Source organism: Caretta caretta, chromosome 12, assembly GCF_965140235.1.
Source record: "Caretta caretta isolate rCarCar2 chromosome 12, rCarCar1.hap1, whole genome shotgun sequence".
Lineage (NCBI taxonomy): Eukaryota > Metazoa > Chordata > Testudines > Cheloniidae > Caretta > Caretta caretta.
The window spans coordinates 6,883,953-6,910,848 of record NC_134217.1 but is presented as its reverse complement, the minus strand read 5'-3'; the positions used below and the strand labels follow the sequence as shown (position 1 = coordinate 6,910,848).

Sequence of the window (26,896 nt, the reverse complement as noted above, 5' to 3'; positions counted from 1 at the left end):
TTGTAACAGAAATCAATATAGTTGAAAATGTAGAAAAACAGCCAAAACTATTTAATAAATTTCAATTGGTATTCGATTGTTTAACAGTGCGATTAATCACAATTAATTTTTTGGAGTGACTCGCGTGAGTTAACTGCAATTAATTGACAGCCCGAGTATTTTCCTGTCCCCGGAGTGACACATCAGGTGCGGTGTCCTCTGTCTTCTAAGGAGCATCATTCCCTTTTAGCTTCCTGCACTGAACATGGGTTATTACACCTGGCACCACTATGGGTGGATCTGTGGTGTCCTATGGGACCTCTGTGCTTGGGGATAGCTTTGGCTGTGGGGCAATGCTCTTTCCCCAGTCAGCGCTCTCCACTAGGGATGCTTTCTAATAGGTTGCAGCTACCCAGCCCTGTGACTTTTCTCCCTCTGCAAACAAACCAGCTCTTTATCAGGAAGCTACAGCAGCTGGCTGGAGGCTTGCCGGGCTTGGAACTTTCCTTTCAGCCAGGCTGCATGGGGGTCACCAGTTACCAGGTAACTGCAGGGACACTGCTCTGGTTACTTAGCAACCCTGCCCTCATCACTTAACAACTACTTGTGATATTGGCTGCCTGTTGCTATGGGGAATAAGGGATCAGTAAACAGAATGACTGGAGTCCACCTCAGGCCTGAGACAACGCGAAGAAAGCTGAGAAAATAGGTATCCCTTCGGTTTAGGTATTTATAATTATTTACTATTTATGCTATGGCAGCACCCCAAAATGTGCGAGGCTCTGTACAGACATTTCTAGTCGATCCTAAAGCCCGGGTGGTTGCTTTTCCTTTGCACTGTCTTTGTCGTGTCTTTCGACCAACCCTGCTCACAAGGGAAGAATCTAAGGTGTCCAGAAAAACTTGCACGTCCTGGGGCTGATGTCTCTCTCTTTAGATCTGCAGGGAGCATTTCTCCTGGGAGTCAAATGTGGCAGTGCAGGGAAAACTCACAATGAACTCCCTGCCAGGTGCTTCCTGAATGCAGCAAGATGCACATGTCAGAGCTTCGCTCCTCCAAGTTCAGAGGGGTTAGAAGCCAGGATTTGAGTTCAGCTGGTTTTGGAGCTAGGGGTCCGCTGGGAGGTGGATATGAACTTTCCCAAAGTTTGGGAGTGATCCAAACCAGAGTGTTGATTCCGGTGGACCTCTGTGGGTGTGGTATGTGGGTGACTGAGTCGTTTGAGAGTGAGATCAGCTTACAAGAGAGACTATGAATCCTGAACCAAAATAGTACATTTAATGGTGTCCATGTTTTTCTAGGCGATTTTCACCATTGGTTTTACTGATCTCGGAGTAAGAGGTTTTCCATTGACTTTAACCAAGTTCTTCCCCAGCTTTGCAGATGAAAACAGGCTTCCAAGCTGCCATTGTTCTCTGTCTCTTCTTCTACCCCTCCTGCTTCAGAAACTCGGGGAAGTAATCTACAGTCCCTTTTTGCCTCATTTGCAGTCACGTACCCTCTGCAGATCTGAGCACGTTGTTATTTCTAAAGTGCTGTGAGGGCCATGGCTCTTTACAGCTGACCAGGTCAGGTGCCAAACAAGACCGAAATCTGCCCTCCAGTGTTTTTCTGATTCCACTGCCATTGTAGTGAGCATCTTACAATTGACTTCAGTGGGAATCGGATCAGGCCCTAAAAAGTCAAGAGTGGATCCAGTATAGACCAATACAAACAGAACAAAGCCAGGGTGGCTCCTGGACAGTGCAGCTGGAGCTATGGAGTCACATTAGCTAGGAAGCTGATCCCAGCATCCAGGGCACCATAAGCAGGCATGAAGTGAGGAGTGGGCATAGGGCACAGAGGACGTAGTCAGGAGGGAAGCATGGGCACAAGGCAGGTGTTAAGGTGTCTGTGTCTGAAGATGGGCACTGAAAAGGGCAACAAAAATGATTAGGGATCTGGAACACATGAGTTATGAGGAGAGGCTGAGGAGCTGGGATTGTTTAGCCTGCAGAAGAGAAGAATGAGGGGGGATTTGATAGCTGCTTTCAACTACCTGAAAGGGGGTTCCAAAGAGGATGGCTCTAGACTGTTCTCAATGGTAGCAGATGACAGAACGAGGAGTAATGGTCTCAAGTTGCAGTGGGGGAGGTTTAGATTGGATATTAGGAAAAACTTTTTCACTAAGAGGGTGGTGAAACACTGGAATGCGTTACCTAGGGAGGTGGTAGAATCTCCTTCCTTAGAGGTTTTTAAGGTCAGGCTTGACAAAGCCCTGGCTGAGATGATTTAACTGGGAATTGGTCCTGCTTCGAGCAGGGGGTTGGACTAGATGACCTTCTGGGGTCCCTTCCAACCCTGATATTCTATGATTCTATGAAAGCACCTCAAAGTAGGAGCTGCTTCTGAGAATTTGATCCTGAGTGACTAAGGTCACTGCTGTCCTGAGACTGCATGTACACCCGGCCCTGTGCCTTCATCAGGACTGCAAAGGGGTATCTGAGCTCAGAGCGTGGAATGTTCTAACAGGCCCTATTTAATCACCTACCTGGTATGCCTGCAGCCCGCCCAAGACCATTTGTGTTTTGAAGTATTGCATGGAAAACCCAGCAAACATTCATTGGGCCATCTCCATTTGATAGGTTTGTGTATTGTTCCCTTTGCTATCATACCAGCAACAAAACAGGGAAACAAACCATGCCTCACCTCTAGGGGATAAACTGGACATCCTGTACACATCACGTTATCAGGACACACAGTCTGTCGGTCAGGATAGATGTATAGCCGTTAGCAAGTAAGTGCCATGGTTTTGCACGTGTCTCTTTCATTTTGCTCTCTCGTTGGCCGTTTACAGCAATGGCCCAAGTAATTGATTTGGTACCATGGCCTGAAGATGGCCATCGTGTCTACACGGCCCCAGCTGTGCTCCTGCCCCTGGACCCTAGGAAAGTCATGCTGGCTGGAGTAAAGGACAGGCTTTTCCACCCAGACCTGCCAACCTTACGGCGAATGGACATGGACTCAGCAGGGAACAAACTCCCAGATGAACATTCCAGGACAATCACGGCCTGCACCAAAGGTAATGCCAGCACTGGGCTTTGATATACTCTCTGGGGAGGCAATGTGGGCCTGTGGGTAGTGCGCTGGATGGCACCTTAGGAGAATGGGTTTTATTGGTAGTGCTTCAGTTGGACCATCTGTAAAATGGAGAAAATGATCCTCACCCCCTTTGTAAAGCGCTTTGAGATCCTGGGCAGAGACGCGCTATATATAAGGGGCTAGGCAGCACTGTGGCCTGCGGGCAGGTAACACCACCCTTTCTCAAGCGCTGACATTATCCTATAAAACAGCAGCCTGGCTTTCAAAGGTGCTGAGCCCTACGACTCCTAGGGAAGTTACCGGGAGCTGTGGATGCTCCACACGTCAGAAAGGCAGGCCGCAAGGTCTCCGTCTACCTGCAGCCACTGGTAACCCAGAGCACTCTCGTAGCCTAGGTCACTGCAGCGAGGCACGAATGTGACTTTCTTCGGTAATGTCATGCAGTATCTGGGCACTAGGTGAGTCCGGCATAACCCAAGGGACTCAGCTAAATACACAGCCTGCCCTTGACTACTTTACTGATGCTTGTATGAAGCATGCTACTGGTCCCCAGACAGACCATTCTACCAACCTGTCTTCAAATTAAGATCAGGCTGGTTTCAACAATACAGCCCTCCCATCCCAGGGTAACTTCTCACTTGTACGCATGCGCTAGCAAGCACGGCATAGCCCAGGGGTTCTACTGTAATCTTTGTCCTGGCTCTATAGAAAGATGATCTGAATCTAGATAATACTTAGGCCTGCCATGAGGGCAGGGGACTGGACTAGATGACCTCTCGAGGTCCCTTCCAGTCCTACAATTCTATGGGCTCACCTGAGGTTTGCAGAGCTGGGCACACCTTGGTGTCTTTAGGCTTATCCCTGAACCCAAAGCCAGCAGCTTTTCAGTTCTTTTTGGAAGATGAGACCCCATGCCCACGCCTCGCAGGACAGACGTGGATTTCCGTCCCACAGGAACAGCCCCCATTCACTATCTGCGGTTCAGATTAGCTACGATAAAACCAGATGTGTTTGTCTTAGAAAAATGACAGGGGGGGAACCAAAGCAAGTAAAAGTTAAGCAGAATAAGACATGACTGTCTAGACTTCATAAAGTCTACCTAGCCAGGCCAAATCCCATAGCTAGTGTCTATTGATCAGTTCCTTTCATCTCGGCAACGGCCTAGATTGTTCTTGCCAGCAGCAGGCTGGGTTCAGTCAGTTCCAATGCATGTCTCCCCAGGGCTAAGGCTTGTCCCCTCTCTATTTATAGATTCCAGCTCCTTTGTTTTAGGGTGTCAAAATCCCTGGTTGCAATGTCAAACTTCCAGCCAAGCCTCCCTGCTCAATTAGCACGGAGACATTGCTCATTAAGTTTGTGATCCCTGCTCCCCTAAACTGAGAGCAGTTCCTCCCCAGTTAGCAGCTGCGGTGTAGTTAGCATATCAAAGAGTATCACCATCTCTTAGACAGTGCCTTTGTTTTCCTGCCTGAATGAGTGGGGTAGCATATTTCCTTTACCTTGTCTATACACAGAAGTTGATTTGAATCAGCTGAACCGAAATCAGTTTAATAACTGATTTAGGGCTTGTCTACATGGGGAAATTTACCAGCATAATTATACAAAGCTCTATAAAGGGGTTAAGCGAAACTGGAAAAAGACACCTTCTGGAATAAGGGTGCGGCTTCACTCAGATAATCAGCACCTGGCTTAGCCTAGTCTGGGTGCGAACAGTCACGTTACAAAGCCTTACTGCGTCCTCACTGGGGCTGAACTCACCTGTGTGTGTCAAAGACTCCTCAAGGCACATCCCATGGGTCTTTGTGCTGCAGAGCACTGAACTGCTCTCAGAGTAGCAGCCGTATTAGTCTGTATCCGCAAAAAGAAAAGGAGGGTTTGTGGCACCTTTGAGCATTTATTTGAGCATAAGCTTTCGTGAGCTACAGCTCACTTCATTGATGAAGTGAGCTGTAGCTCACGAAAGCTTATGCTCAAATAAATTTGAACTGCTCTGTGAGTCTTTCCCAGTGAATTTGTGGATGAACTTAGAATCATAGAATATCAGGGTTGGAAGGGACCTCAGGAGGTCATCTAGTCCAACCCCCTGCTCAAAGCAGGGCCAACCCCAACTAAATCATCCCAGCCAGACAACTTGTTTGTCTTACTGGGCACAGGAGGGGCTTGTGGGAAGGCAATGGACAATGCTCGGCACCCGAGGGGTTTAGCCTGCATCCTCGCTGCAAAGTGGGCCTTACCAGACCACATGAAAGTGGCACCCAGGTTTTAAGGTGTAGTCCAGGCTGAGGCAGCTAGCCTGGGTGGAAAGAGGCACTAGAATTGAGTGAGCGGGTTTTGTGTGAGAGGGGGCAACACCCAGTGAAGAGCCAAGTGCTTCAAAGACATCCCGAAGAGTGTCCCCACAGGGAGTGATACTCCTCTAACTATAGTGATATAATTATACTTGGCATAGTTGTACTAGTGACTTTCCCCATGTACACAAGCCCATCATTTAACAGGCGCAAACCTCTGTGTGGACACACATATCAAGTTACAACTAGCTCTGTTGGTGTAGCATTGTGCCTGCCAGGCCTTGTCTGCTTGAGGAAGTTGTACCAATTTACCCCCAAAAAAGACCATCCCTGCCCACAGGACAAGCTCACCTCAGGTTTTAATTTACAGAAAACAAATTAACGCTGCATTCAAACTAGCTGCCAGGGCGTTAAAGTCCATACCATGCACACTCGTCCTGCACAGAGCCCCGAGGCCAGTGTCGTCAAGGTTAGGCCCTGACCATGCTCTACGGGTTAGGGCCAGGACGGAGAGCTTCCTTTCCCTGCACTGGCTTCGCCCTGACGAGTGACAGACTTTTTATCTGGCCTGCTGGGTCCTGATTGGTCCACGCCTCCTGCCGGGCTGATCATGGGAGGCCACTCCAGGCAAGCACTGGAGGTCTGAATTTGTGGCTCTTCTCTGCATGGGGGGTGCCCCAAGCTGGCTGGTAGCAAACACCTGGAACACTCCGTCACACGGCCCCAGTGAGATTCTCACAGATTCATAGAGTTTAGGGCCAGAAGGGACCATCTAGTCTGATCTGTAGGTCACAGGCCATTAAATCTCATCCAGTGACCCCCCCCCTCCCCCGCATGTTGAGCCCAGTGACTCGTTTTGGACTACAGCAGCTCCCAGAAAGGCGTCCAGTCTGGATTTGAAGACAGCAAGAGCTGGAGAATCCACTACTTTATGTGCAGGCCAGGCCTGACACGCCATCTGAAATGCACTGTCCTTCTTGAATAGTGGCAATATGTTTGGAACAAGAAAGGCTCATCTTGTCACAGATGACATCATCCTAGGTCACTGTCAAGTGATCCTCACAGTCAGGTGAGGACAGTCGTACTGCCTCCTAGTGGTTGCAGATGTGAGCCGAGAATGCGGCTAAGAAGAGGGTGCACAGTGCGATTTCAGGGGGCCAAGCCTTCCTCTCTACACCAGCCGTTTTGGGGTCCACTTCCATTTGTGGTACCAAAGGGCGGGGGCTGCCTGTGTATCCTGGGGAAGGGTGTCATGCTCTCTAATCCTGAGGCCTAGTGACACAGAGCTGAGACCTCAGGCAGCTGCCTGCGCCCCGTTGCCACAGATCCTAGTGAGCCTCCCACTTGGCCTCTCACTAGGACTGTTGTGAGGGGGATCCAACCGTCTATGCTCTGGATCCCCTGGTGGGGTCAAGCCCCTGTAGACCAACAAAGTCGAGCCACTGCCCCAATCCAGGAGTCACTATGCACACGCTTAGGGCACAAACGTTCTATCAGGCAGCCCCCTCCGAGTGCTGGGACCTGCCGTCCACGCCCCCCAGGGAACAGCGCTGATCCTTCGGACTCCCTGTCCTTAAACACACCCCTCTTCCAGAACTCCACCCCAAAGGGGCAATTCGTGAAGCTTCTGCTTACAGTCTAACTCTCTCTGGGACACACAGTAGTTGCTAAGCAGTCAATATGCATACACGGTCCAGTCGAACTCCTTTCTGTACCAAATAAAGCACAGGAGACCGTACAAAGCGATCAAACATCCTAAAGGCAGTATGTCCCTCCCCGCTTACCCTCCCTTTGGCGAATCATCCATGCTCCACAAGGCAGGGTCAGTCCTCCGCCCCCTTGCCTGCCCTGCCCCTTGCAACAGCCTCCTTCATCTTAATCTGGTACAAAATGACTCTCTCCCCCCAGTTCAGTTTCCCCCAGTGAGTCCCTTTATAGACTCCTGCTGGGGTCACCTGCCACTTTTGTTCTGCTTTTTGGTAATTTTCCACTTCTCCCAAGTACCCCCCAGATGATGTCTAGAACAAACCCATTGTCCCAAGTTGTTTTACTTCCACCAGCTTGTCCAGTGCTGCTGATCACTCACCAGGGTCCCTGGCTTGGCAGAGACACGTCACAACTCTGCTAACTCTGGGTGGATCCACACTAGAGGCTTTCCTTGACTGTAACTTCCTAATCCAACTTCATCAGATCAGCCCCAATTCAGAATCAGTGCCGACAGAACTTCGACTTCATCGCACCCATCCATGCGAACATAGCCACTCTTGTTACCACCGCTGGAGGAGCACCCGGATGGCAGGCTTCTGAGGCAGTCTAGCACATAGAGGGCCTCTGCAGCCCTGTCTGTGCTGAAATCTCAACACAGTTCCTGCTAAGCTGGTTTTTAACACTATTATTTATTTGTAGTATTTCAGAAGAGTCTAGAAGCCCCAATAAACATCAGGACCCAATTGTGCTAGGTGCTGTACAAACACATAGTGAGATAAGCTCCTTGAACCAGGGAGTGTATGTCCTAAACAAAGACAGATGCAGCATGGGAGGGGAAACAGAGGCAAGGAAAGGGGACATGACTTGCCCAAGATGACCCAGCAGGTCAATGGCCAGGCCAGGCAGGAACCAAGGTCTCCTGACGTCTAGCCTGGTGTCATACCCACTAGACAACACTACCCCAGCATGGTTTTAATCAGCAGAGGTGGGGCTAAACTGTTTTAAAGCCATTTTCTAAAGCCCCATTCAGAGTGTTCCATTGCAGGACTCCAGGGGTCACCCTTGGGAAATAGGATCACTCCTAGATTCCAAAATATGTTCTAAAATAGTTTGGCCTTTTGCCCTCACTGGCTGGCCAAGCTGTGTCTGGAGCCAGTTCAAACGCAGTTTTCGAACAGGCTCCAAAGCCCAGTGCTTTGTCTTGGACACACTCCTGGGCCAAACAGGTGGGCGAGGCCAAACCTGCTCTCCACTCTTTGGAAATGACCAAGAAGGCCGCGGTTCTCATTTCTCTCCCTTCTGTTTCCTGCAGAGGATTTTGCCAACGCATCCTTCACTCTGGGAGGAGTCCCCAACAAGCGCCTCTCATCGCTGGTGAGTCACTTCAGCTAAATGAAGCAGCATTATGAGGGACACTTACACATCTGGTGACTTTCTGTCTAGGTCCTGGCCTTCATGTAACCCACTTGTGCCTTCCCCTCCCTATAAGCTCAATCCTGAATATCACCCAGATCCACCTTTGCTTAAGCACTGAGGGACCTTCAGACATTAGCCAGCATCAGCTGTTTGCTTGGCCCTGTGCAAACAAATAAGGAACTACAGTCCCTGTTCCAAGGCACTTACAATCCAGAACAGGTACAGACAAACCAGCTCATGTCTACACTAGGATAATGTTCTTGAATTTGGCAATCAATTTCCACCACTGGTTCCCAGCTTGTTCCCCAACTGGGGTTGAAAAGAACATGGCTGCTAGTAGACAGAGGCAAATCAGTTTCAATACCAGCTACAGAAACATGCCAAACACCTCCTTCCAACCAGGGCAGAGTATCCCTTCTGGCGTGGGTGTCAAACCAATTGGTCCATTTGTTTTCAGCCCTGGTTGATGGAAGATGTGGGGAGGGGACCTATGGCTGACATCCGTTGCCCTTGCCTACACTGGACTATTCAATTCTCCCACCATTGCTACCATCAACACAGTTCTAGCAGCAGGAGCCTGAGTGTAGACAGGGCACCTGCATCCTGTGGCATCTTAATCACCATGTTGGACCAGACCTGGGCAGGGTTAGATGACTGGTCGGTAAAACACCAGCAGAGGCTCCTGAAAAAAAAAAACAGTCCAACTCAAGAAGAATGGTTCACAAAAATCTGGGAGGTGGTTATGACGGGAAAAATAATGCACCAGTTACATACTGCGCATACATACATCCTGTGGTGGGATATCTAAACCCCTCACTGGACAGCAAAGGGTTAAAGAGCAGATCCCGCCCCTGTGCCCTTGCAGAGCATGCGCCAATTGGAGGCGGGGCTTAAAAGGGAGCCGGCGGCTGGCTCAGCTGGGGTAGGGAGGAGTTGCTCTGAGGGTGCCGCAGGAGGATAGAGCTGGAGCTGGATGGGCAGCCCACGAGATAGCTCTTATGGGGACAAACAGCAGCATGCTGTAGGAAAGGTTTCAGGGTTAAGCAGCCGGGTTAGTCTGTATCCACAAAAAGAACAGGAGGACTTGGGGCACCTTAGAGACTAACCAATGTATTTGAGCATAAGCTTCCGTGAGCTACAGCTCACTTCATTGGATACATTCAGTGGAAAATACAGGGGGGAGATTTATATACACAGAGAACATGAAACAATGGGTGTTACCATACACACTGTAACGAGAGTGATCAGGTAAGGTGAGCTATTACCAGCAGGAGAGAAAAAAACAAAACACCCCAAACCTTTTGTAGTGATAGTCAAGGTGGGCCATTTCCAGCAGTTGACAAGAACGTGTGAGGAAGAGTGTGGGGGGACCAAAATGAGGCTTGAATAAAGACTGGGAGTGGATGTGTCATAACACAAAGTAAAACTATTTCCCCATGTTTGTGCAATGACCCATCTATTCCCAGTCTTTATTCAAGCCTTATCCCCCCCCCCCCCCCACTACTGTTCCTCACACGTTCTTGTCAACTACTGGAAATGGCCCACCTTGATTATCACTACAAAAGGTTTGGAGTTTGTTTTTGTGTTTGTTTTTTTTCTCTCCTACTGGTAATAGCTCACCTTACCTGATCACTCTGGTTACAGTGGGTATGGTAACACCCATTGTTTAATGTTCTCTGATATAAAATCTCCCCACTGTATTTTCCACTGCACACATCCGATGAAGTGAGCTGTAGCTCACGAAAGCTTAAGCTCAAATAAATATGTTAGTCTCTAAGGTGCCACAAGTACTCCTGTTCTTCTTGCTGTAGGAAAGGGGGGGATAGGAAGTGACCCAAGGAGGCTGACTTGAGGTGCCCCAGGGTGGAAGATGCTGGATGGGCTCTGAGTTGGAACCCAGTCGAGCAGGAAGGCCTGAGTTCCCCTACCCCTCCTACAGCAGTCACTGGGTGGTGGACCATGGACCTGAACCTGTTCACAGCTGCCCACACTGGCCCTGAGAGAGCTGAATTAGGCCAGGTGGGTCTAATCAGCCAATTAAGCTGCAAAGGGGGGAGATTTCGGCTGTGTGGAGAGTGCTAATTAGCGGGAAGCTCACCTGTGAGGGGACAATCAAGGCTTCTGTAAAGCCAAGAGTCTGGTAACAGTGAAGGCTGCAAAGAAGAGGCCTGAAGTCTGCCCCCCAGAGGGTGGCACACCTGAGAAAGAGGTTACCTAGCAGCCTTAAGAGAGGGGGTCTGACTAGGAAGACTTCACTGGAGAATGAAAAGCTTGGGGAAGCATAGTAGGACAAAGTCCAGGGAAGAGAGCACTACGGTAGGTATAGCCATAGCCCTTAACTACTCGCTGTAGGGCTCTGGACTGGAACTCTGAGTAGAGGGTGGGCCTGGGTTCCCTGACCTCCACTGCAGAATGGCCATGCTTGGGGCAGTGAATAGGAAGAACGCGGGAGTGACACAGCGGGCAGCGGGTGTGAGGCTGCCTGATGCTGCTTGTGGAGAGACACTTTGAAAGACTCCTCTGGAAGGGGGATCACAGTGTGAGCTGGCTGGAGAGCTGAGTCACAAAGCCACATTGCAACTCTGTGAGCAAAAGAAGAGCTGCAAAGGTAGAGGAAGAGAAAGGGGGTGCAGAACCAGGTGGAGCTAATCCCCAGCATCGCCAGGAGGCGCCACCCAGCAGCATGTCCTGTGACACATACCCAACAAAATAGAAGATGCTTAGATATTTTGTTACCATTTATTCAATACTCAGAGTACGCTCACTTGCCCCCAAAAACAGCACATCTGTTCAATTTTTTTTTGAATAGTAACATTTGACAGACATACCTGGTCTGTTAAATGTGTGTAATCAGAGATTTCAACCAAAAAAATCTCACACACAAACCCCCCAAACAGTAGATGTTCTCCACTAGGATGAACTGCTGGTGGCAGAAGTTGGGATTTTTAAGGGGGAAAAAATATCTAAGCCCTAATTCTCATTTGTACTAAGGCCACTTTTAGCTCTCCAGCAGCTTAAAGGGTTTTTCTGCTTGCTTTAAAACCCTTTACACCATCTTAGCATAAATGAGATTCAGGGCTCTAATGTAGACACATTCTTGGACAACTGGTGGTAAATATCCCTTTGTGATAAGGACATCAGCTGCCAGGAGGGGCATGACTCATTGCTGAAAGGCTTTGGGGAAGAACTGTGTTGATAAGGGAGAGGAGGGGGAGAAGGAACAGGGGGATTGGAAGTGGTAGGAGATGAAAAGGTGTAATTGAAATTGTAAATACACTTGTTTCTTTGATATATTTGGCCCAGATTTCTCCTGAATGTGGGGTGTGTGGATCTTGTTCTCTCTTTGGGCACTGGGGGGGCAGTTTGAGCTCAGTTTTGCTCCATGGCGCTCTCCCAAGGCTTAGCTTTCTCAGAAGCTAGTTACCTGCAAGGAGCAAACAGAGATAAAGAGGAACTCCTTTCTAAGCTCATCCTCTAAGCAGGATTTCCCTATGCCCCACTTCCTGTCAAAGTTGGATCCATCGGGCTTTTACTCCAAGTTCTGTTAAACTTCTGTTAAACATCCGTCTTTCCTGTTTCAGAACAGGAGCGAGTAGCTTGCAATCACTTTCATCAGCTCACGCTCTGACTAGTTAATTCCGTTGCCTCTGTGTTTTTTGTTACCATGTGCCATAACTGTGGGGCCTGGAGATTAAGGCAGCAGGACAGTTTCTACAGGTACTGTTATCTGAGGATTTTAGAAGCCAATGTAAGCCCAGAGAGCAGCTATTCATAAAAAACTTTAGAGAGGTAAGCGATGGTGGTTTTGCAGTAGAAGAAGGTAAGGATCCTGGATTGCACCATAAAAAGCTGTTTGCAGTGAGTGAATTCACAGAGAATGCAGGCCCTCATTTCAGATGCTCAAACCCCAGCTTAGCCTAAGCAGTGGGATCATTTTCAGGGCGGGTGATAGGATGCCAGTTATTAGACCAACATACGCTTTGCAATACCCCAGGTGACAGTCGTTGGGACAAAGGGGCTTCTCTTTGCATATTTGTTGGCCTATTCAAAGGCACTATGTTGTGTACTTTTAGTAACCAATGCAAATACAAGCATTTTCCCTATATAAAGGCCATGTGTGATGGAGTGGGCCGAGCATAGGAGCCAGGAACCCCTGATGTCTAATCCTGGCTTTGACACTGTCTGGCTTTAAGCATGTCACATCACTTCAGTTCCTCAATTGTTCCTATTTGTAAAATGGGAATAATACTTTCCCTGTATCACAGAGTTATTATGGAGATTGATGTTACTTGACAGTTCTGTAGCACTTTCTATCCCAGGCTCCCAAATTACATTGCAGGCACTGATGAGTTGATCTGCATAAACCCTACAAGGTAAGTATCTATTAGCAACTCCATATCACAGATCGTGGGACTGAAGCACACAGAGGTTAATGAGACATAGCTATAGGGAGTCAGCAGGGAGTCACTAGCAGATCTCAGAGTAGCAGCCGTGTTAGTCTGTATCAGCAAAAAGAACAAGGAGGACTAGAATAAGGAGGACTAGCAGATCTGCTGGCTCCCTGTACTCTCCCTTGGCCCAGACCCTCAAAAGTGTTTAGCTGCCCAACTCCCATTGAAATCCTTTAAGGATCTAGGCCCTTAAGTGCAAGATTGTTCTTCCTCCATTAATCAGATAAGGTTCACAAGACTTTGCCAAGTCTATAGCATTCTGATTTACACATATTTGCCGCATAAAAATAAGCCAACTAGCCAAGAATCTGGAGCCAGGCCCCTGCCAGGTGGATGTGGATCAGTCTGACTGTAAAAGGATACCAGAGTGAAAAGATGGCTCTGGATTTTCTACTTGCTGGCTGCAGATTAGGGGGAAGGGGAGACTAAACCAGGGGTTTTCAAAATTAGGGGGATTAAACCAGTAAATTAGGGGGACTAAACCAGTGGTTTTCAAAAAAAATTTCTGGCGACCCAGTTGAAGAAACTTATTGATGCCCGCGACCCAACGGAGCTGGGGATGAGGGGCTTGGGGTGTGGGAGGTGCTCAGGGCTGGGGCAGAGGGTTGGGGTGCAGGGGTGAATGCTGCAGGGTGGGGCTGGAAATAAGGGGTTCAGGGTGTGGGAGGGGGCTCTGGGTCGGGATGTGGGAGGGGGTCAGGGCTCTGGGGTGGGGCCAAGGATGAAGGGTTTGGGGCGCAGGGGATTGGGGCGCAGGGGATTGGGGCGTGGGATTGGGGCTTACTTCGGGGGGCTCCTGGTCAGCGGCACAGTGGGGGTGCAGAGGCAGGCTTCCTAGGTGGAGGCACGCGAGCAGCTCCATGCGGTTCTCACCAGCAGGCACTGCCCCCCTGCCCCATTGGCCAGGAACCGGCCAATGGGATTTTGGAGCCAGTGCTCGGGGCAGAGGCAGTGCGTGGAGCCCCGTGGCCCCCCTACCTAGGAGCCGGACCAGCTGCTGGCTGCTTCCGGGGCACAGCGCAGTGTCAGAACAGGTAAGGACTAGCCTGCCTTAGCCGGGCAGCACCCCCGCTGGGACTTTTAACGGCCTGGTCGGTGGTGCTGACCAGAGCCGCCCCAGCCCAGTGCCTTCCATTGCGTCGTGACCCACAGTTTGAAAACCACTGGACTAAACTCATGAAATGGGAGGGCAGTCTATTGAATTGGCCTGCAGGCCAACAGCATGGGTGGGATGCAAAGGGTTCAACTTTGCTGCTTGCCCTGCACCCCACCCTTCCCTGCTGAGCTCCCAGCTGGGAGCCTGGCGTAACATCCCTTTTTTGCTTTGCTACTCAGGGGATGACCGAGCTGGGCCAGTCCCTCACTGCAAGGTACCGAGCAGGGAAGATGGCTCCGCTCACTCCCAGCACTAACCACGAGGAATGGCCAAGCTACACACAGGCGATGGCTGACTGGTCACGCTTCATCTCCTCTGCTGGAGAATTCAAGCTACCCAGCGTGAATAAGAAAGGTACAGCCAGGCATATGGGAGGGGCAAAGCCTCTCTTTGAAGGAAGGGAAAAGCCATCGTCAGTTCCTCTCTTAGATAGGCAGCTCGACGACCCTCCTGCCTGCCCGTTTGGGAGACGGACTCCCATGCTGCCTACTCCTTTTGAGGTTTAATGACTGGAGGCTCTTCCAACGAGCAAGATGAAGCCAGTCCAAGACTTCACTGATAAAATGACAGCTGTGATATTGACCATCACGGCACCCCAAGAGGGATTGTAGGGGCCACTGCCTTGTGGCTTGCCCAGGGGGTTGTAAGTGTGGCATTTCCACACGTACATGCTGCATCAGAGCCAGCCTATATGCACAGTAAACTGCCCTCTCTTTTTGGAATAGCCATGCTGTCAGATCAGGCTACAGAGCCAGCCGGAGACATAGATGAGCCGGATACCGAAATCCATTCACTCTCCCTGTATTTTCCAGAATGACTTGCTCATAACCAGAGCCCCGTATAGAATGTGATTATGCAGAGTTTTACTTTTAGTTGCCATGGCTGTGGTATTCTAGATTCTTTCCTTTCATAGTAAAAATATTAAGTCTCTAATCCTGATGGCGGCGAAGAAAGCTTTCTGGTTGTGGAATGAACATAACCAACGCAGTGCCCGAGCTGGCTCAAAGGTGCAAAAGCTCCCATTTGTCTCCATGGGGTGTTAACTCAGGAACTTAGTGATGACAAGTCAACACCAGTTTGCTGATCACTTTTGCAGAACGTGCTTCCGCCAAACCGTCCCCAGGCCTTCCTACGTGCCAAAAGCCCCCAATGTACTGCGGAAATTGGCAGCAAACTGGCCAGCGCAGAGTTGAGGGCAGTGTAAAATGAAATGAATATCTAAATATGTTAGCCAAGGGCACCCAGATGTTCTGGTGATGGGCACCACATCAGTCCTGGGCTGGCTGGGGCAGTGAAGGGGAAAGGACAGGAGGGGCCATTGCTTTATTCTTTCATTTTACATGGACACTGGCGAGCAGGGCAAAGCAGCTCTCTTGACAGCGCAAAGACCATCAGTGTGGACATGCTGGCCGGAGCTCCCTCCGCCTTTCTCCCTCAGCGCACCCAGCTGAGGGGGGCCAGAAATATTTTAAGCTCTTGCTGCCAACCTTGGAGGACAGGAGCCTAGCGCGCAGGGGGGGATATTCACCATGAGGAAGTCAGTCTTTCCGCATTCCCAGGGGTTGCCATGCGGCGTTCTCCCAGCATGCCCTGTTGCCTGGGTATTGTGTGGGGCTATCAATTCAAGCCAGAATTAAAATATTAGCGTGCAACAGGGCTGGGGTCACTAGTGATAACGTGTGCACCGTTCTCTCTCCCCCCAGTGCTCGGGTTCAGCTGTTACGCCGTCAGGTACTTAAAGCCAGACGTCTCTCAGACATGGAGGGTAAGGAGTTCTCGGTGCCACTGAATTGCCGTGCAGCTGCCTCCTGCTGGGAGCCCTGGGGATCACACGTTGCCTGGGGAAAAGTGGAATTTACGTTTAACCTCCTCCAGACAGGCATTTTGCATCAACACATGGGATATCAGCCACGACCACCCCGTCCTTTCCGTATTGCTCACTCTGATGGAGGTCCTGGCTAGAGGGGAGGGGAATTCTAGGAGTTGCCAGAATGGAGAAATTGAGACCCACTGGGTTAGTGGAACACTGTCATAGGCAGGAGGTCAGACTAGATAATCACGCTGGTCCCTTCTGCCCTTAAAGTCGGAGTCTAATTCACTTCCAGAGCCGGTTGGCTGATGCTGGGGAAGGCTCTTACTGTAGCTTCATAAACGTGAGAGGAGGAAAGGGCCTTTCCTTCATAGCCTACCAGACTCCTCGACCCCCCACAAGGGTTCTCAGATTTCTCTTTTACCAACTACGACTCGAGTTCATATCCCACGCTGGGCTTTACCACTGCAGAGAATTCCATTTCACCATTCCCCACCCCACAGCCCCCCCGGGATCCACTATTCCAGCCTGACTCTGTCCACAGGTAGTTACAGGTACACTCATGCCCCAATGTATGTGCACGGGGGGGGCTGCCTGTATACAAGTCAGGTTCCTTGGGAGATTTGGGTCCAGAGATATAAGGAAAAGCTGTCTGGCAGTTATACTGCGGGAGGGGAGGCCAGGAAAAGGAAAGGAGCAGGCAGCTGCCAACTGGCAGGAGTATCTTTATAGTACCAACACCATCTCACCAGTAGCAGCAGCTGTCACAGCCCTGGGCTGCCTAAATCACAGGAACTGAACGGGAAGCAGCTCCAAAGTTCTACATTTCCTTCACAGTAATAACTCCCACCACTTCCAGACTGGACCTCCTCTCCTGAAAGCTTCTAGAGTGCTCTACAAGTTGTACTTCCCATTCCCTCGGCACTAAAACGCAGCCACATCTGGGGTGGAACATGGGAACCCTTCTGCACCTGCCACAAGGTTTTTTGCTCTTGTTTCAAGAACCGGAAGCCCCATGGGCCCACCACTGACCACAAGAATTTAGGTTTTACATCTCATTTGAGCAACTGTGACCCTGGGCACCAGAGGCAGACAGACCTTGCAGTCCCTTCTAACCCTATGATTGGCTCAGGCCTGACTGAGACAAGAGCGCCACCTATTGAAACATGTGCACCACTGCCTACAGCATCTGGATTTTCCATGATTATGTCCCATCCAAGGTGTGACCTGTTCTAGCACTTACTAGTTTCCAGATCTCACCATGTTTTGGAAGGAGGTCTTCCCTGGTCACAGAAAAGGTTTCTAGGTATCTTTATTCTTGGGAAATACCATTTCAGTTCCTTCTCTTGAGACTAATGCAACCTGCCAATATAAATCAGGTGCAACTCGACTGAAATCAATAGAATTACACTGGATGGGAGAGGAGAATAAGGCTCAGGTCCTAGATTCTAACATTAGGCACGCAGCAAGTCACCCAGGGGGGCTGCTACGGAAACCAATGGGAAACTTGACTTCCACACGTAGTGGTCAGGAGAGGCTGGACTCTAGTACAGTGGTCCCCAAACTTTTCCCTCTTGCACCCCCCCCCTTACCAGTAATGGAACATGTCCACGACCCCCTGGGCCGGGAGTGGAGTCACAGCCGAGGGCCAAGCTAGGGCCAGAACAGAGCTTGGGGCAGAGTGGGGCTCCCTCCCCACCCGCCCGCGGGGGCTGGCTTGGGCCCCACCATGCTCCTCAGATGTTCCTCTGTGCCCCCTTAGGGGGGCACACCCCACAGTTTGGGGACCACTGCTGTAGAGGCTGGCCAGGTGGCAGCAAAAGGGTGCAGCTGGAGGGGAGGGGGGTGCTACTTGGTTACAGTGACCATTTCTGACCACTCTCTGTGCTGTCCTTCCAGTACTGCCTCAATCAGAACCCCAGCCTGGACAAATATGGACAGAAGCCCCTCCCTTACAACAGCACGTAAGCAGCCCCAGGTTCCCTGACCCAGGCTGCCGTTGTAACCCCTTTGTGCCTTTCTGTGCCTTACACAGTCTTCTGTTCCTTTGCAGCAATACTTTCAGGAGCTTTGGGTCAGCCTACAGGTAAACAGCAGAGATGCTTCTGAATTCAGCAAGTGGGCCAAGGCGAGGGGGCGAGAGCTGGGGGGACAAGTGAGGGAGGCAGGGTGGGGGGAGATGGGCTGAGGCTGAGGGGAGGGAGTGCATGGAGGGAGGTAATGTGTTCTCTCACCCTCAGGAAGTTGGCTGTGGGGAAGGAGGAGAATAATTTGCATACAGCCCCTTGTCATCCTCCCTCTGCCAGATATTCCCTGAGGGCCAGACAGTAAACTCTATACGCTCCCTGGGGGACTATGCAGGTGAATAACTGCTCACCGATGGAAGGAAGGGGTTCACAGTCAGGATCAGAAGCACACCAGCACCAGCCCCGGCTTACAGCTGGGGAGGAGACAAATGCCACACGCACCCCAGTTTTGATTTGCAAGTGCTAATTGGATTCTGCGTACGCACACATGGTCAAGGGACTAGCTGTCCTACTTTGGCTTGCTGCTGGCTGGGACAGTCCTAACCCATCTGCCTTTAGCCTAGCCTACATTTGGACAACACAATGCTACTAGGCAACTCCGCCATCACACTGGACTGCTGGCAAAAAACTCTCCCCATCATGGGCCTGTGCAGAAAGCTAGCATAGGCAGGGAAAGCAGTTAGTGAATCATTCAGCCCCCGACTCCTTGCCGTTTAACATCTTTGAGCCTGTAAGAAGCACAAGAGCATACCAGGGCTGTACAGACTTTACAAACAGTATTGTCTACTGCAGCAGCGTGTATGAATGCCACACTGTCGAGACGTTTACAGCACAACACTCAGACTTTAGACGCTGTGGTCCTTACACCAAGTGCAATTCCTCCTCCTTGTCAGTCACTTGTATTCTGCTTTAACACCCAGGATTGCTGTAACTAAACCAGCATGGGATATGGCATATGGAAATGTAGCTTGTTGTGGCCGCTGTCACAAGTTATGTTTTTTTCATTTGCGGAGTCTTGCATTTCACTTCTCCACCTCAGCATGCTCTTCACATAGCATGGGCTTTCCTGAGGGATTTTTTTTAAATTGAAATAAATCCATTTCAGGTTACATGCTGTGTAAGAAATCCAGATGCCAATTCCAGCTAACTCCAGTTAGGTGTACGTGCTCAAACATTGATCCCATGCCAAAATGAATTACTCTGCACATGTATACATAGAGCATCTACCAGAGCGTGCATGCAAGCCATTCGAATCAACACACTGGTTTGTGGAAGCTCCTGCTAGGTGTGAGAGAGCGCGAGCCTGGTACCCTAGGACAAGACAAGTTAGTTCCAAATATTAGAGGCAGGGGCATGTTTACTCTGCACTTTAGAGGAAGCGAATAGGGATGCAGCTTAGGGCACTGCTAAGAAGAGTAGGGAAGAGAGCGGAGGTGGAAGGGACAGAAGGGGAGGGTCCCTGGAGTGAATAGAGAATAGGTAGGACTCTGGGAAGGAAAGAGAGGGAGAAGAGGTTTCTCTTAGGAACAGACAAGGGGAAAGGAAGTGCTCCATGCGGGGAAGATGGGCCAAGGCCCAGTACAAGTGCTTAGGGGGAAGGGGGATCACCTAGTGAAGGCATTTGAAGCCATTTGTTGTGCTTCATCAAATGCTGTGTCTGTTTTCCTTCCTAGCCGCTCTCACTACCTCCAGCCCTGGCGCTAGACGGCAGGAAACAGGAAAGGGTGTGGAGCCAGAGGTGAATCTACTTGGCCTCCGACAGCCAGGTCCAACAGCCAAAGCGCACAGGATCCAAGGGCAGCCGTGGGGAAGGGCAGGAGATACACATTGGTTCCACTTCCTAGCAAATAAAAACCACGCTTAAAATGTCTAAATATAAACGAAGAGAGGATGAGGGAGGGACTTCCTGGAGGTTTTCAGACCTTTCTCTCCCCTACCCTGCCATTCAGCCTGAGCTGTGAGGAAACCAGGAATGGAAAGTTGGTGTGAGCTGGAAAAGAAAGATGTTTGCTGGACATTTTCAGAGATGCACCAGTCAATTATATGCAGAAGCACCAAAAGGCCCCAGTCAAAGATGAAGGCACCACTGCGCTAGGTGCTGTACATATATCAAAGATACAGGCTCTTCTCCTTCCCTGCCATGCACATGTAGCTCAAACAAAGAATGCTGGGCACTGAGGCAACCCTTGTGTCCTGTCTGTTGGAGATGTCCACAGTGTCCCGGTTCTCTTCCCCCCCAACCTCCCCATCCATCTAAACCTGCTAGCATTTACTTCCTGTCATTCACTGGGATAAGGCTCAACTCTCCCGCACCCAGCCCTGACCTCCAGAGCACTCTGTGCCTCCCAGGGCCAGGGCCCTCCCCCTGCCAGCAAATACCCTGTCTGCCCAGAGTCCCTGCGAGAGAGCCATTTCCATACCATGACGCAGAACTTCCCAGCCCAGCTCTCTGTGCCTACTGGATAGCGTCATGCCTAGCAGCATTCTGCACGGTCTGGCAGAGCAGATTTAGGAATAGTTGGAAGGTGCCTTTAAAATGGCCACAGGCCTAGGCTGGCCCAGTGGAGCTCTTTAAACTTGGGTGAGTCAGCCCCTCTGTGCCTCAGTTCCCCGCCTGTGAAATGGGGATGGATATTTGCACTGCTCTGCCTCTCAGGACTGTCGTGAGGATAAATACCTGAATTGTGCAGGGCTCAGATGCTACAGTGATGGGGTACGTGTCTTGCTCCCAGTTAGACAGACAAGCTGGGCGTAACAAAGCAAGTTACTGGAGAGCACGGAGAAGCAGCACTGGAATCGGGCCCTGCTGAGCGGACAGTCTTCGGACAGATGCCAAAGCCAGAAATGCATGGCCCTGTTAGGAGCTGGTGAGGAAAGGGCCATTGCATTAAGTTTTACACTGACCCCTTGCTTAAGAGACATTCCCGGGCTATAATGCTACCCGGAGATGGGTGCTAAGGGAAGGCATGGAGCTGCATTATGCCAGCAAGAAATAGCCACAGTATGTTTGATGCTTAACCATGGGGCAAAAATAGATCCCTTCAACGCCAAAGTGCCTAATTTCTGTGGCTAACGCATTCTGGCACCTCCGCTTCGGTTGAAATTGTAACAAAGGGCAGCTGCCACCATCCAGCGATCAAGGGCATCAGCAGCGACTGGACGCCGGAACTTCAGCGCCAAAAGCACAAGCCCCTACCCCCCCCCCCCCCGGGGCAACTTGGAACGAAGCTGCAGCTGTTTGAGTGGCTAGTGCAAGACATACTAACTAAGCCAGCCCATTTCAGAATCACCTCTTGGTAGAAGGTGCCGAAATGGAAAGAATTCAGAAGGCTTTGAGTCAAAGACTAACATCTTATCCTGGAGTTTGGCTTGGAGAAGAGTGGACGCAGACACAGGGAGGTAATGCCAGGGATATATTAATTCTTAAAAACCTACACCAGAAAAAAACAGTATTAAAAAGGTGGACAAGCACCCACACACCAAATGGCTCAGTAAGAAAGGCCAATAGTGGCAGATGGGAGCCCAGTGCTAGGCAATGTCCCATACTCCCGGGAACTAGATCTTCATCTCTATGAAAGGGCTTTAGATTGAATTTGGTTGATTCCTTCTGGCGCGGTATTCATGGCACGTCCGTTGATTAAAACCGGGCTGCGCAGCTCACTGGGCATTGTACAGGGTTTCAGGACGGCAGCACAGTCCAATGGAGTGGAGCACTGCCTGGGAATCTACAGACCAGGCTTCTTATCCCAGCTCTGCCAATGACCTGGTCAAGTCACTGCACCTCTCCCTGCTTCTGCTTCCCCTCCCTCCCTTTGTCTTGTCCATTACACTGAAAACTCTTCAGGACAGGGAGCGTTTCATACCCTGCATGCACAGCACCTAGCCGCACTCTCAGTGGGAACCTTGAGGGTCCTGTAATAACGGGTGTATGAAATAGCGTGAAGCACCTACAGCCAAGGACAGGCATGGGGAAAAGATCAGGAAAGAAACCACAACAGCAGGATGCTGGAGTAGCTTTTAATAGGGTAATTGTACTAGAGCGATGCAGTCCTAACCCAGCAACCACAGCCACACCGCTCCACACAGGGCATACCGCAGCAACAGTTGCTCGGTCACAAGACAAGTAACAGGGTTGGGGCAAGTTGGTGCCTGCGATGTAGTTCTATTCCGGGCCATTCACATTCTGCCTCACCCTCTTAAACACAAGGACAAGCGCCAAAATCCTACCTGAAAGCTACGAATGCTTTTTCGGGACAACTAAAAAGCTATTCAATGTACGTTAAGCCTGTGCAATTACTGGTTTTGAGGCAGGATGAAAGGAGTCTGTAAAATGAAGGTTATCCCTTCTCTGCTTCAGTATATTTCAGGTGGAAAACACATCACACGTTTATACAGAGCACAGTTCTGTCACCCATGTGCGGAGCAGTAGGATTTACCTGTAGGAGGTAGGGGCGTCTCAGCGAGACCGGATGGCAGAGTCAGGCCCAGAAGAGAGCAGGCAGACACCCCAGCTGTCTAGTTGCTTGGAAGATCTCATAGTACTTTCTTGTTCATTGATGAGACCCAAAAGTAGCAGGGAGACTTCTGTTACCTGCCATTGAACAAGGCATTGCCAAGGGCATTTAACAAAATGGAAAAGTGGAGTTAAGAGACTAATACTTATTTCTGTGTGGCAGGCCCCTCCAAGCAGGGTTAGAAGGAGCTTTTGGTACAGAAATCAGTGTTCACCAATTCTATTGTGCAGTTAAAACCTACCTCAGAACTTTGAGTTGCTCAGTCCACTCACACTGCTGTAAAGGCCATGTTCATCGCCTGCAAGGAGCCTTACCCCGACTCTACATCCCCGAGAGCTTTATAGGGGCACCAATATAATGGCTATCACAGCTTTGATTCCAAAGGAAGTTTCAGCTCATGCTGCCCATGCCTCAGTGTGTTTTGACGAGCACAGCGGTCTTGTGCCTAGGGTCAGTTTAGAGTGGACAGGCTAAGTTACTAGAGAGCAGAGCTTTAGAGCCATGAGGAAGGATAAAAGAGGGAGATACAGTGCTCTTCCCGGTCTATCCAGGGAAGGTGGATGATCAAAAGGCAACTTACAAATAACAGGACATATCTGTTTCTACGACAATTAGGAGGTCAAATCAAATACAGTATTTCACTTTCCAGCGAGCTAGGAGTAACAGCACAGAACACTACCAGCTCCTGTCAGTAAACAGTGACCCCAGTCCCTGAAACGGAGAGAAGCCTCCATGATCTTTGACACAGGCCCAATTAAAGGGATTGCACAGAAAGGTGGAAACGAAAGAAACAAGCCGAGAAATAAAACAGCCTTTCAGTACTTTCAAAGCAGCATGAAGCCTTTCAGTTGAGTGGATTCCAACCACTTCCCCACTGGTACTTAGCTGATTGCTTCCATTGGAGCCCTGCATCACAGTAGGATGGGAATAATGCCTATAAATATAATAGCCTCTGATGCTACTCACATTCCCACCTGTGTGGCATGCTGGTTTAAAGTTAGACTGAGAATGACAACGGGAGAGGTTTTCAAGGCCAACAGAGCCAATGAAAAGATTAGGAGTGCTTACCTTACAGAGGAGACGACACGGAGCAAACATGTTAACAATACACAAAACATCGAGTGGTCTGGACAAGGAGTATTGACTGGACACTGCTACCCATCCTCTCAAACATTTTAGATGTGGAAAGTGAGGCCGCGAGGGGACGTGCCCATGGTCACTCAGCTAATCAGTGTCAGAACCAAGAACAGAACTCTGGTCTCCTGATTTGTGGAATGGGAAAAGCAGTAGCCCTTAAACAGCACTGAACAATGCAAATACCATCACAGGCAACGCAAGCTGGTAGGAGAATTCCAGAGTAGCACCACCGAGTTACTCAAGGTGGTGGTGGGGGTAGGCACAGAAGAGGTTTTTCCAATCACAGAACAGCTTTTTTCAAAAAAAAAAAAAAAAAACTAAGTGTGATGAGAAATGGTCGCCATTGTGGATATTCTTTCTAAACACCTTTCCATGACATCATTCATTTCCCAAAGACGTTTTCTAAATTACTGAAACTCCTCGTTGACCAAACCCCAGTTTCCAGTAACAAAACAGTGTTTTTGGTAAACGACAAATGTCTATCGCAGTTTCAAAAGCTATTGCAAAATAAAAGAGGGGGACCCCACCAACTTTGAACCCTGTGAAACAGGAACCACTTCAACATTTTGAGCAGAGTCGTGTTCCCACTGTTTGGCCAGCTCTACTTATTACTCGTTAGAATTTAGCCAGCTCTTAACCCTTTGATTTATGCAGATTTCTTGGTTTTATCGTTATTTAGCGAATTCCAAATCAAAAGACACTTACTGTGCAAAGCTGCCAGCGTTTGGGGGGTGAACCTGCCCCAAAGACATACAATATTATCTGATGCTCTAGAACAAAGTTCAAACAGTTCCATATTTTAAAACCCTAAAACACAATTTAACTCCCCCCGCCCCATGTCTGGCTTGGAAATAACCTTACAAAGAATAAGGAAGCTAGGCAGTGGTGAGGGGAACCCCCCCCCCCATTTACATCAATAATTAGACACAAGGCTTGAAAAACATGCCACAGAAGTTTTAATGCATCTGGTCAGAACCATGCTTCTCTCCCCTCCAAAAAGCCAGGAACCCCAGCAGCACAGAGCCACTCACTCAATACTGACCCAGAAGGGAAGGCAGCCACCTAGCTGAATTGCCAGCACCACCTTCCTGAAGGATCTAGGCCAGGGGTTCTCACAACAAATTTTTTGCTGGCCTCAGAGTGCGGCCACCAACTCTTGCTGGTGGCTGCTCTGCCAATTTTTTCCTAAAATACTTAATTAACTTTAGGAAAAACAAATAAATATGCACATATCCATGTCCAAATCATTGTAATTTATTTATGTAGGGGTTTGGGTTTTTTGCAGACTCAATAATAAAAATAATGTACAGTTGTCCCTATTCTTTACTGGACCTAAAGAGAATAGAAACACAAAAGGTGCTTTGCATGTTTTGCTTCTTTGGGTTGATTTTTTTTTTTTAAAGACTTGCTAGCTAGTAAGTCTGCTATTGTGAAAAGTGATGTTTGTATTTTTGTTAATAACACTTTTCACAGCAGACTTACTCAGCCCTGGCAAGCTGAGGAACAAATTAAACCCTGGATGGGGAGGTGGGTAAGGAGGCTGGAGGGCCAGGGCAATGGAGGACTGGATGGGGAGGTGGAAGTGAAGGTCAGGGCGATGGGGTGAGTCTGGGGATGGAGCCTGGAATCCTGCTGCTCGGGTGAGGGCTGGAGGAGGCAGCAAGATCCAGGGGCGATGTGGGGGCATGGGGGGACGGGTTGAGCCCAGGGCCGGAGCCTGAAGCCCTGGGACTGGGGGACAGAGCCTGCTGCTGCCGCATGGCCAGAGCCTGCCGCCCACCACCCCAGGGCAGAAGCCCAAAGCCCAAGCCCCACTGCCCCCAGGAAGGTGGAGAACTCACACTGGTTGCCTGCTCCTAGTGTTAGTGGCTCCAGAAGAGGGCAGGGACCAACCCCTGCTGGCAACCCTGGGGGAGGGGCCTCTTCTTTGTTCTCCCCCCTCCCAGAATCACCATCCAGGAGGCTGTGGCTGCAAGAAAAGCCCACGGTGGCCACATTTGAGAAACGCTGATCTAGGCCTTAATTAAAGATTTCCCAGCCATATGATGCTGCCCTGCCCAGGTTAGGGGGTCAAAGTCTCAGGCAAGTCTCCCTTCACAATAAAGGATCTAAGCACGCAATAGATCCAACTTCTAGGATACAGAATTGGAACATTTCCCCTCCCCCTCAAAACCAGGAAAACGTAACATGCTGTCCACATAGTGCAGTGACATTATGGGCTGTTTCTAGGAAGCCAAGAATTTCATTCACTGATGCAAGTGCTACTTAACACAGACCTGGGTTCTGTTCCCAGCTTTGCCACTACGTCACTTTCCCTCTGTGCGCCTCCTTTCCCAACCTGTAAAATGCAGTGACTACTTACCCTTCTTTTGTCACAGTGCTTGGAGATCTAGGGCTGTATATTTATAAGCAGGACCATTTAGAAGGGAGAAATGTTTTGAAGGTGCGACTGCTACAGGATAGGATCCCGAGGGAGATACCTAAAAATGAGGAGGGAAACCGGCTATGTTTGTTGCAGCGTGAGTTTTGATGTCAAGAGATCCCTCGTTCCTGATCCGGGTCTCTCGTTTTCAGAGTTACACAGCCCTGCCATCTCAACCCCCGACATTAATCGTGTGCTGCTGGACTGTATGTTCCCTCCCAGGTTTAGATCTCAAGGGGGGTAGGGAGGAAGCGGGGCCACAAACAGGCAAAACTGTTTTCCTCTTTGCATCTCCATTATCTGGCCAAAATAACAAAACCCGCATGACGGAGTGGGTGGAGGGGAGAATAACTTTGTGCATTTGAGAATTTCTGTGCCTGGTTTCTGCCCAATTCACCGCCAAACCACAGAGTCATTACAATGCGATGACTAGATGAGCGTTGAGGGAGAAGCAGAGCTCCTTTCGACGCTGTGGGAGCCTTCCCTGGAATCAGAATCCTTGGAGCAGGAATCGATCCATTTCACCAATTAAACCGTTACTAACTGTATTGGAGGCACAGAGCGCCTAGAGCCATCGCTGCTAAGCTGGTGGCAGTGGAAGCCTTTGGCCATAACCTTCCATCCAGGGAAAGCCAGCAGATGCGACAAAGGAAAGCAAAGCACTCATTTCTAGCAGGAGTGGAGCACATCAGAACTTTTCCCTCTTTTGTTTTAGTTTTAGCAGCTTGAATCCTGAACGTTTTCCCATTTCGTGACCTTCGGTATCAGCAGCACACGCTCTTGTTTTTCCCTCCACAGATGCTCAAAAACAGGAGCAGCCCCAGGAGTAGATTTACAAAAGAAGGGTAAACACCATGGGAAAGAGGGGGTCATGTGTGATGTCCCCCTCTAGAAACCTTACACACCC

General features: G+C 49.8%; 1 protein-coding gene across 3 annotated transcripts; it reads left to right on the top strand.

Annotated features, from left to right (window-relative positions):
* The first annotated feature begins 583 nt into the window (after positions 1-583).
* On the top strand, positions 584-24,999 carry SPMIP8 (sperm microtubule inner protein 8). 3 transcript variants are annotated; one of them, XM_048870727.2, is made up of 8 exons: positions 584-705; positions 2,817-3,041; positions 8,369-8,430; positions 14,259-14,433; positions 15,783-15,844; positions 17,789-17,853; positions 17,943-17,975; positions 19,590-24,998. In XM_048870727.2, exons 2-8 carry the CDS (start codon positions 2,819-2,821, stop codon positions 19,618-19,620), a joined length of 651 nt encoding a protein of 216 aa, XP_048726684.1. In that variant the 5' UTR covers positions 584-705; positions 2,817-2,818; the 3' UTR covers positions 19,621-24,998. The 3 variants fall into 3 exon arrangements, with proteins under 3 accessions (XP_048726684.1, XP_048726685.1, XP_074974411.1); XM_075118310.1 differs by having other exon boundaries at positions 613-688; positions 19,590-24,999; XM_048870728.2 differs by lacking the exon at positions 17,789-17,853.
* The last annotated feature ends 1,897 nt before the right edge of the window (positions 25,000-26,896 follow it).